Raw genomic sequence first — 11,399 nt, 5'->3', positions numbered from 1 at the left:
AGGAGCTCTCACTCCCTTCTGCAGCCCTGGGGCCATGGCATGGGGAGAGAGCTTCTCTGGTCTTGGGGCTGCAGGGGCAGTGGGCAGAAAGGAGCAAGGGGGGGGGGGCAGGCTGTAGGGGGGGGGCAGAATGGGGGGGACCCTGGGTGGGGCAGACCAGGGGGAAGAGGCAGAAAGGGGTGGAGCTGTGGGTGGGGCCACAGGCAGAAGGAGTGGAACGGGGGCAGGGCTGCAGGCGGAAGGGGTGGGGAGGGGCCCAATGTTCCCTTTAATTTTCCCATCCATGTGCGGAATGAATTTTGCTGTGTGCACCAATATGGAGGTGATGTGTGGCCGGGGTGGGACCGAGTGGTCCAGCGTGTGGGAGGGGGCTAAGGGCTGGGGCAGGGGGTTAGGGTGCAGGGGGGTGAGGGCTCCGGCTGGGGGTGCGGGCTCTGGTGTAGGGCAGGGGATGAGGGGTTTGGGGTGCAGGCTCTGAGGTGGGGCCAGGGAGATCTCCCTCTCTCCCTGTTGCAGCCCTGGAGCTGGGGGGGAGAGGCGTGTCTCCTCCCTGTGCCACAACCCCGGGGCTGGGGGAGCCTCAATGCGTGGCTCTTGGTGGCCTCCTGCGTGGCCACGCAGCTTAGCAGGAACTTATGAGGGGCCCTCCACTTGTTCCGGCTCAGGGCGCCAGGAAACCTTAATCCGCCTCTGGCTGGGGCAATGCAGGGCCAGAATGAGCAGCAGAAGGGCTGGATCCTGGCCTGGCTGACCCAAGGCGATGGACACTCAGACAGACAGGCAGTGGCGGTGTGGGAGGAGCCCACACAGTTTGAGGGCTGGGGCCCGATAGAACCTGCCGAAGAGACTCCAAACCACCCTGGGACCTCCTCCCGCCAGTCACATCGCCAGGGACCAGGCTGAAGAGAGCTGCCGAAGGGAAGCGTGCCGGCGTCAGACGGGCCCCACAGCTAGCAAGTGGGAGTGGGGCAAGATGCGCCGGCTGGCGCAAAGGCTGTGCGAGGGAAGGCAGACCCCCCACAATCGATATAGGAGACAAGGACCACCTCCGGCTGGAAGATGCAACAGCACAGGCCCCTCTGCAGGTTTGCTGGAGCCCTGGCGTGGCCTACAGCATTCTTGTTCGTGCCCTGTGCAGGCTGCATCTTTTTGGGCTCTCTGGGGCAAGGGCTGTCTCTCGCTCTGTGGCTGGGCAGCCTCTAGCCACTCCGTAATGAGCTCTGTGTCAGGGATGAAAAGCCCGGGATGTTCTCCCAGAGCGACCGATTCAGCCACAGCCCCTTCCTTGCAGATGCTGCCTCTGGAATGACTGCGGAGGATTTAAGCACCCGGGGCTGGAGGGAAAGGTAGAGGGGACTGCAGAGCTGCGTGGCTCACAAGGATACCTGCTCTCAGTGGCAGCCTTGCCTCACCAGGCAACTGCCAGACTCTGAGAAGGCCCTGCAGCTGAGATCAGCCTGTCTGCTGGCGTTCCACCCGGCGTCGCGGCAAAGACCAGGCCCAGCCCACTGCACAGCCCCAGACCAGAGAGCAGCTAACCCTGCAAACCCCTGTACCGAGCGCCGTGCCCCAGTGCAACCGCTACCAGATCACAATGGTAGTGTGGTCATTTCACACTGGTGCAACCATGGGCGCCGACGCCGGGGGTGCTCTGGGGCTCAAGCACCCACAGAAAATACATCGAGGGTGCTCAGCACCCACCAGCCAGAGCTGTTTGGCAGGGCCACCGATCAGCTGTTTTGCGGCTGGCAGGTAGCACTTGGGAGAAGGCGGACAGCAGGGAGCAACGGGTTGGCCGGGGGCTTCGGGGGCGGAGCTGGGGCAGGAAGAGGCGGATCAAGGGCAGGGTGGCGGGAGAGGGGCAGGAAGAGGCAGAGTGAGGGAGGGGGCTCAGGGGCAGAGTGGGGATGGGGACTCAGGGTGGAGCGGGGATGGAGCACCCATGAGGAAAAATATAAGTCAGTTTTTGTGGGTGCAATTGACTGCACAGGGGCGGGGTAACAGGCCCCCCAACCTCCCTACGATGCACAGCTGCTCATGCCTCCCCCCCGAGAGGTGGCTGCAAAGCCCTCAGCGAGGTGGGGCTCCTAACGGCTCCACATGCCCAGCAATTTGGAGGTTCCCAAAGAATATAGAGACGAGACAGCTGAGCTGTGCCCAGAGCGGAGCCAACGGGCGTTGGGGGCAGAGAGTCTGAATCGCTGCTTGGGGGAGCCTCCTCCCTCTGAGGATTTGCACTCCCCTCGGAGAGGCAGCGTGGCCCAGTGGGTAGAGCGCTAGCCTGGCTCTTGGGAGCCCGCCCGGGGGTCAGCTCCCAGCTCTGCCACAGACTGCCCTGGGAGAGTGTCTCAAGCCAGCAGTTCACCGGCTGGTACAGAACGTAGCCGACAGCTGTAACACCGAGCGAGGTCGGAGCAAGGGTTACATAAAAGCTGTGGATGAGTTTGAGACAGGCTCAACCCACCAGCTAAACACCTTCTCTGTCGGGGATCGCTATGGCAGGGGGCCAGAGCTGAGCCCCCCCCACGTTTCTCCTGTGGGCCGTGGTGCCAGTGTGGGAGCAGCACTATACTGACCCCTGCTGCAGGGGTCTCGTGGCGATGCGCAGACCTGCGGCCGTCACATGACTGTTGGAAGCAAAGGAAGGGAGCCGGGGACCACAGCCACGGTGGAAGGGGCTGAACTGCAAACCAGAGGCCACGTGCCAGCGGCTCCTGTTACTCTTTCTGTGCCCTTCACTGCCCTGATTCTGAGCCAGGGTTCCACATCTCACCACTTTTACAGCGACGCTAACGGGCAGCTTGTCCACGGTCACCGCGGGCCAGGCAGAGCTGGGAGGAGAAGCCAAGTCTTTAAGTCTAAAAGAGCCAAAGCCCAGCTGCTCTGCCACACAGCATTTCCCTTTGTATAACAGCTGGGGCAAGGCCCTGCTTTACTGCTGGCGGGGTTTTACATCACAGCATTGCGAGCTGATGGGACCTGGGATGTTGCAGAAACGTTGGGTTTCCTGTTGCATGTTTAGTGGTTGTAGCCTGGTTCCTGGGGCTGTGCCTTGAAAAGCAGGGGTGGGGGCAGACAGTGTTTGCGGCTGAAAGCGCCCGGGGGGGAGGGGGGAGACATGCAGGGAGGGACAGCCCCTGCTCGGTGAGCCCCAGGAAGAACAGAAGTGGATTTAATACATGTAGCGCTCTCCCGGTCGACTGGTTGTGCCTGCAGGGGATGGGCTGCCTCAGGGCATTGCTGCCGGGCTGTGAGCGGTTCCCCTGGAGGGCACGACATTGAATGCAGCCCAGCTCAGCAGGGGGCCGACTGTTCCCAGCCCGGGGGCCAGCCCCCCACCACAGGATTTCTCTTTTTAAAAAATATCATGATGTGGGGGTCAATGTCTGATGTCTGGGGCCTGACTTGGGGTTTGGACCTTGTGGGGCTGAAACCGAGCCAGACCCAGGCTGGACCCATTAATCAGTCCCAGCAGGCGGGCCCAGCAGCCCAGCCCGCCCTGCCTTTGGGGCTGCAAGCCCCACTCCCAGCCACGGGGTGTGCCGAATGGGGGAGCAGCCCTGGTGAGCGGCTGGAGGGGCAGCGCCCAGCATAGTGCCCCCCCGTCCCTCCTGCAGCACTAGCATAGCCACTCTGCATCCCCGTGGCTGGGGGGCAGAGCTAGGGGTGCAGTAGGATGAGCACTGGGCAGGGCCGGTCTGGGGGATTCCCTACGGAAGAGCCCCGGCTGGCGGCTGTGCGTGGGGCGCTGGTGCCCCCTGCTGCCGACTCTCTAGTAGTGCAAGCCCTGGTAGAACGCAGAGCCACTCCGGCTGGTCTCTCCACTGGGCAGTGATGCCCTACGTGGCTGGGCAGTGAGATCTAGACATGGCCGCCCTGGCTGGCTCAGCGCCGCACGGAGCGCAGGAGAGGCAATGGATTTCCAAACTGTTCACAGCAGCCCAGGCATGGGGACGGTCAGGAAGGGGATAACAGACTCCAGCCCTGCCCCCAGGTGTTTGCCGTCCCCCGGACGGGCCTGGAGCCCCAGGGAGGTGGCTTACAGAATCGCCTCCTTTTCTCCTGCCAGTCTCCTCATCTTGCCCAGGCCTGGATGCTGCCAGCTCTGCCCTAGGCCAGCCCAGGCTGCCATCTCAGAGGTGCCTCTGGGTAGGGTGGCTCTGCTCACCGTGGTCCGTGGCGTTGGAGGAAGGTGTCTGCAGCTAGGGCAAGAGATGCTCCAAGGAAGGAATCCACCTCACTCAGTGGCCAGGGCCAGCAGCAAGAGGCCAGGGACATGCCCCCAGCTGCAGACCAGATGTCCCGCTGTCCCTCGCTGGGGCCTGGCCTGTGGATGGCAGCACCTGGCCACGGTTCCCAGTGCAGCTCCCCAGGCCATGCAGACCTCACAAGGCTCCCACACCTTCCCCTTGCTTGCCCCCAGCCTCCGGGAGAGCGGAGCCAGGGCGGCAGAGGGGGACCAGCCCGGGGGACAAGGTGGAGCAGGAGCATGTGGACAATGAGGGGGCAAGTGCCGAAGGATGAGGGCAGCTGGGGGAGCCCGAGCGTCTGGCAGTGTGAGGGGGTGGGGGTGGGGTGTACAGAGGAGCAAGAAAGGGGCCTGGGGGTACCCGAGGAGAGAGCTGGGGGGCCTGTGAGAGTCCCTAGGGAGCAGCAGAGGAGGCTGAGTCTCCAGGCCCCAGACAAGCCCAGCCTTTGAGTTCCCTGGCCAGGCATGAGCCCCAGTGGGGGCCAAGTAGGCTGGCCCCCGGGCATCTCCACCAACTGTCGGGGAAGCGATGCCAGCAAATGGCTCCAGCCAGCCGCAGTGTGTGGAGGGAGAAGGCCCTGGGTTCATGGCCAGAGGTTCACGGAAGACCAGGGAATATTACATCCCCTGCCCCCCACCGGAGAGTTCCACAGGGTAACACAGCCCCCCAGAAACTCCCCCACCAATGCAGCCCCCCAGACACTCCCCAGCCCAAGAGCTCCAGAGGGTAACACAGACCCCCAGAGACACGCCTGCTAACACAGCCCCCCAGACCTCCCACTAACAAAGTGCCCAGAGACTCCTGCCACTAATGCAGCCGTCCAGCACCACCTCCTCCGCTAACACAGCCTCCCCCCCCAGAGAGCCTTGTAGGCTAACAGCCCACCGTGCACCTCCCAGACTACGACAGGGCCCCATGGGTGAACCCAATCTCCCCCAAACTTCCGGCAGTGTCCCACAAGGTCCCATAGCACTCACAGGCCTGCAGAGCACCCAGGAAATTCTTCTGCACCCCACTGCTGCCTTGCAGAGCTGGAGTTCCAGGTGTCCTGACCTTCCCCAGCGCCCCTCCCTCCAGCCCCCAGGCTACTGGGGAAGGGCAGCCTGGCCTGGTGCTGCAGCCTCAGCGCTCTGGGACCAGGGCTGGAGGAAGGTCCGTGTGGCAGGCCGCGGCTTTGCTCACCTTTGCCTGCGTGACGCTTTCCTGAGCTGCTGGTGCTGGGCGCTCTGCTAGGGCTGGTGGAGTATGCCGGGAGGCTGGGTGACAGCACAGGGGTGCTGTGCGCCTGCTGCAGCTCTGGGGGAGAAGGAGAGGAGGGGTGAGCAGTGGCACAGTGGTGGGGGATAACCAGAGCTGCCCCTCTCCTCGGGGCCCCTCTCAGGCCAGACCTGCTCTCAGCTGGAGCTGTGCAGACGGGGGTGAGCCCACTGAAGCCAGTGGTGGTGCCTGGAATCTGGCCCACGACAGTGGCTGCTGCATTGGACTTGTCACCAAGCATGGAGGAGCCTGTGAGGAGGTTTTGGGCCCAGTCCCCATCCTGACTTCACTCTGTGACCGAGCCTGGGAATCCCCCTGCGCAGTCCCCCCAGCCTGCCCTGCTCTGTCCCCAGCACTGTTGGGACGGGGTGGTGCACGCTGCGCCACAGCTATTCACTTCCTAGGGCCCCCAGGCTGCCCCAGCTTGGGGTACATCCACACTGCGGAGACTACACCAGCACAGCTCTCCCGGCACAGCCGTGTCCCATAGATGCAGCCAACGTTGGCAGAAGAGAACATTAGCTATGTGTGCAACACTGCCAGGCCAGGTGCCAGCTCACGCCAAGGCTCCCCGGCCTCCCTGACAAATGCCCAGCTGGAAACCAGCCTGGCTCACCAGTGTGTTAGCATTGTTACAACGGAGGTTAGAGCTATAATGCGTTCGGTGTTGGGACTTTATGACATGCTTGTGAGTTGCTGCATGTGTTAATCTCACATATAACATCTGTATCCCATGTTATAGGGCAACATTTTACGTATTTTCTCTGTAACTCGAGAAGCGTTTGCTATGAACCTGCAAAGCCCCGAGTCATGAGGAAGCACGGCCAGGTGTGAAATACTCGTTCACCACAAGGGGTGTTATCTGCTGCCCATACGAAAGGTCTACAGACACCAGACAAGCCACTGTGGGACATCAGTGCACGAAAGACTTCGCTGATTGCTCCCCTCATACCCCTGAAGAGGAGACGTGCTCGAACATGCCTGGCCAGAAGGAACTTTATCTCTATGCTGCTTGAACTGTGCGGGGCAAAGACTTCTAAGGGTACGCAAGAGAGAGGCCATATAGAGCTTGCTGATCATAGAAACTTCTGTTACCTTTTAGAACCTAAGACTGTAACTCATTTGTGTGTGTGTTTACTGCTTTAACCCTGTCAATAACTCTCATTTCTTTTTCTTCTCCAATAAATCTTTAGTTAGTTTATTATAGGATTGGCTACAGCCGTTGTCTTGGGTTTGAGATCGGAGGTGTCACTGACCTGGGGTAAGTGACTTGTCCTTTGTGACTGGAGATAACCTGAGCGTTGTGGTTTTTGGTGTAAGGGACCATCTATCACAAAAGCAAGATGGAGTGGAGTGCCCAAGGGGACTGTCTGTGACTCCATGGTTAGGCTGTTACAGTGTTGGAGGAGTTCACACTTGTCACTGGGTTGGTGAAGTCTAACTGTGAAACACAGCACCAGTTTGGGGTTTGTGCCCTGGTTTGTGCCAGTCTGCCCTGGGTTGGCACTCATGGTTGTGAGCCACTCCAGACAGCCTGACAACGTCAATGGAAGCCCTCTTCTGTCAGCATAGCTGTGTCTACTCCGGGGGTTAGGTGGGCAGAGCTACCCCGGTCAGGGTGTGGTTGGTTCACACCCCTGACTGACGTAGCTATGCCGATATAACTTTCAAGCCTATGAGTCTGTCTACACTGCAGCTGCAGGTGTGTTTGCAGAAAGGGCAGATCTAGCTAGATCAAAGCAAGGTCGGGTAACAGCAGCAGTGAAGCCATTGCAGCATGGGGGTGGTACAGGCTAGCCCTGCTCACCCAGGACCCCGGGTACATTCTCTGCTGGTGCTGCCGCAACTTCGCTGCTGCTGTTCCCCGAGGAAGCTTCGATCTAGCTAGATCTGCCCGTACTGCAATCGCAGACATCCCCTTACACGGGTGCTGAGCAGGGCCCTGACTGGCCCCAGAGTACAGGGAGGGGCCATGCAGATTCCTAGAGTCATGGATTCGAAGACCAGAAGGGATCATTGCGATTGTCTAGTAGCTTGGCCAGCGTAGAGATCCCTGAACATGTTTGCGACTCCATGATGAGCCAAATCTGGTGCGTGACAGGGCAGGATGCCAGTGAGGGACAGGTGTCTGTTGACAGCATCCAGCCATCGTGTTGTAGGTCCTCCGGGGCGTCCTTTCCGTCCAGCTCCAAATCGAAGGTGATTTTTGCAGGGAAGCTGGTAGGCATTCGGAGCAGATGACCGTGTCCCCTTAGAGCGCTGGGCGACTGTTTGAGACAGTGGGACCTGTGTAGCTAGAAAATGGGTCTCTTCATTCAACTTGAGTTTGAACCATTTGATATTTTTGATATTCAGAAATGCTTCATCTGACTGGTGTCCAGCTTCTTTTCAGTCTTGTTTCAGTCCGTGTTTCGTGCATTGCTTGATTACAAATGTTATTTAGCTTACAACACGTTACCATATCACCTCCCAAACGAGCCATGCAACACTGTTCAAACACAGTTAAGGTGTTAATGGAGATCCAGGGCTTCTTAGCCATTTTGGGGATCAAGGACTGTCATAGCAATATGACCACAAAGCTCTTATGGGAGTCAAAGTTGTCACCCTCGAGGAATCTTCTGCCAGGAACAACGTGGCCTCCTTCTATAAACACTTGTGGAGCTCACCCCCAAGAAAGATCTTTCATTTGGTGTAGTCGACTCCAGTTCTGATCAGCTACTCAGTGCAGAGGTGGAGTGTGTGGCACGCTGGAGGGAACATGTCAGCCAGCTGGTAAATACACTCCCAGCTTTGCGGGACCCTGACATTAAGGCTGCTGCTGAGTTGACCCATTCCATGTAAAACGATCCTGACGAATCCACCAAAATCCACAGAGATGTAAAGACACATAAGGGAAACCAGGCAGCAGGAATCTGTGGCATTCCTGTGGAACTGTTATCTGGGATCTGAAGCCCATCCAGGCGGAGGGAGAACCAGTATACTTTGGCAGTCTCAACCCTGTTTGAGATTTCAGTTGCACTGCGGTTTCGAATGCTATTGAATTTTAAGTTGGATCATTTGAATTCTGGTAACCCAATCGTCGCTTTGCCTATGCTCGTTAATCTAAGACAGAAACGTGCAGAGACTAATTAGTGGTCGCTGTTGCCAGGCTTGGCAGACCGGTGAGTTCTGCAGTTGCTGATGGACGATTTCCAGCTATGAGAGATTATGAACTCAATCATCTTCTTTGTTCAACCGTCCTTCCTCGACCAAGGAAATCGGTGAATTCGCTTCCTATGAAACCAGGTGTCAGTGGTGCTGAAGCAATGTTTATAGTGGGGGTGTTGAAGGTGTTTGAGTTGTTATTACTACTTCAAGCCAGGGGGTGCTGCAGCACCCCCAGCACCCCTAGTTCCAGCACCTAGGCCAGGTGTTCCTAGAGGCCTGGGTCGGAAAGAGCTAGGCTCAGTGCCCAGGCAAACACCAGTTACTGGGCTAGATGACGGGGCACCTGGATGAGGGTCTCTGGAGAAGTCAGAGCAGGTGATCCTGATGGACCTTAAATTCTCTGGAACTCTGTAGGGCAGAAGGGACGGGGTGTGACACTGCACCCCATATTCTTCACAGTAATATTATTATGATATGATTATGGTATAATTATGGTGCATCTTGTACCAGATGGGTCATGTGAAGTATGATAAATGAAGTATGAGGGGGGGTAGCTCCCTTTGATGGACACCCAGCCAGCCAGTTAGCTGTAAAATCCCTCTTGGTAGCTGTTCTCTACTTGCTTTACCTGTAAAGGGTTAAAAAGTCCCCCAGGTAAAGAAAAAGAAAAAGAAAAAGTGAGCACCTGACCAAAAGAGCCAATGGGAAGCTAGAACTTTTTAAAATTGGGAAAGAAACTTTCCCTTTGTCTGTTGTTCTCCGGAGAAGGAGACACAGAGCAGCAATGCTATAAGCAGCAATGCTGTGTAAGGCTTGAACCAGGTATAAAAATTCATCTTCCATACCTAGAAGAAATCATCGGACAGGGCATGTTTAAATAGACACGATTAGGTTTATTTCTTTATTTTGGCTTGTGGATCTCCTCTGTGCTAACCCCAGATGCTTTTGTTTTGCTTGCAACCTTTAAGCTGAACCTCAAGAGAGCTATCTTGATGCTTAATTTTTGTAATTATTTCTTTTATGATTTAGCAAAATGCCTAAGTTCCAGATCTATTTGGGCATAAGCTTTCGTGAGTAAAAACCCCACTTTTTTACTCACGAAAGCTTATGCCCAAATAAATCTGTTAGTCTTTAAGGTGCCACCAGACTCCTTGTTGTTTTTGTAGATACAGACTAACACGGCTACCTCCTGATACTTAAGTTCCAGATGTATTTTCTTCCTTTTTGTTTTTAATAAAATTTACCCTTTTTAAGAACAGGATTGGATTTTTGGTGTCCTAAGAGGTTTGTGCACATGTTGTTTGATTAGCTGGTAGCAACAGCTAATTTCCTTTGTTTTCTTTCTCAGCTCTTCCCCGGAGGGGGGTGAAAGGGCTTGAGGGTACCCCACAGGGAGGAATTCCCCAGTGCTCCTTCCTGGGTCCAAGGGGTTTTTTTTTTGCATTTGGGTGGTGGCAGCATTTACCAAGCCAAGGTCAGAGAAAAGCTGTAACCTTGGGAGTTTAATACAAGCCTGGAGTGGCCAGTATGAATTTTCAAAATCCTTGCGGGCCCCACTTCTGTACTCAAAGTGACAGAGTGGGGATTCAGCCTTGACATGAGGTGTCATTGGAAAAGTTATGATTTGCTGAATATGATTATCCCATTTGTATGCATGTATCATTTTTGTATCTGAAGTTATGAATATTGACTATGTACCTGTATTTCAATCGTGCTTATGCTTGATGACACCCACAACTAGCCTTTCTGGTACAACAATGAAGAAGCCAGAGAGTGCTGATGGCCCATCAGCAAAGACAATGGACCCTGAAAGAAACTTAACCTTCCTGTGAATGTTCCAGACAGCCTGTAAGTAATGACTGCTATGACTCAGCAAGGTATGCAAGGGCATATGACCAGGCCACATGACTCTGGACTCCATCTTCGGATGTCCGTGTTTTTCCACAAACTGAGTTTGGGACAAAGGGTTCCCGCCATATGTTAAAGATCTGTAAGGCAGTGGGCAGCACAGCATCGGGGGGAGGTGACCAGCCCTCTGTGGAGAAAGAAGTGGTTCGGAACTATTTAGAAAAGCTGGAAGAGCACAAGTCCATGGGGCCGGATGCGCTGCATCCGAGGGTGCTAAAGGAGTTGGCGGATGTGATTGCAGAGCCATTGGCCATTATCTTTGAAAACTCATGGTGATCGGGGGAGGTCCCGGATGACTGGAAAAAGGCTAATGTAGTGCCCATCTTTAAAAAAGGGAAGGAGGAGGATCCGGGGAACTACAGGCCAGTCAGCCTCACCTCAGTCCCTGGAAAAATCATGGAGCAAGTCCTAAAGAAATCAATTCTGAAGCACTTAGAGGAGAGGAAAGTGATCAGGAATAGTCAGCATGGATTCACCAAGGTCAAGTCATGCCTGACTAACCTAATTGCCTTCTATGACGAGATAACTGGCTCTGTGGATGAGGCTAAAGCAGTGGACGTGTTATTTCTTGACTTTAGCAAAGCTTTTGATATGGTCTCCCACAGAATTCTTGCTGGCAAGTTAAAGAAGTATGGGCTGGATGAATGGACTATAAGGTGGATAGAAAGCTGGCTAGATCGTCGGGCTCAACGGGTAGTGATCAATGGCTCCATGTCTAGTTGGCAGCCGGTATCAAGCAGAGTGCCCCAAGGGTCGGTCCTGGGGCTGGTTTTGTTCAATATCTTCATTAATGATCTGGAGGATGGCGTGGACTGCACCCTCAGCAAGTTTGCAGAT

General features: G+C 55.9%; 1 protein-coding gene across 1 annotated transcript in view; it reads right to left on the bottom strand.

Annotated features, from left to right (window-relative positions):
* ROBO4 (roundabout guidance receptor 4) overlaps nt 1-11,399 on the bottom strand; it is a 71,354-nt gene that overhangs the window by 16,665 nt on the left and 43,290 nt on the right. Inside the window, exon 14 of the mRNA XM_029912893.1 lies at nt 5,433-5,546. Coding sequence (XP_029768753.1) covers nt 5,433-5,546 — 114 coding nt within the window. The remainder of the gene's footprint in view (nt 1-5,432; nt 5,547-11,399) is intronic.

This window comes from Terrapene carolina, unplaced genomic scaffold, assembly GCF_002925995.2.
Source record: "Terrapene carolina triunguis isolate 2854851 unplaced genomic scaffold, T_m_triunguis-2.0 Scaffold374, whole genome shotgun sequence".
Taxonomy (NCBI): Eukaryota; Metazoa; Chordata; order Testudines; family Emydidae; genus Terrapene; species Terrapene triunguis.
This window is presented reverse-complemented; position numbering and strand designations above follow the sequence as displayed.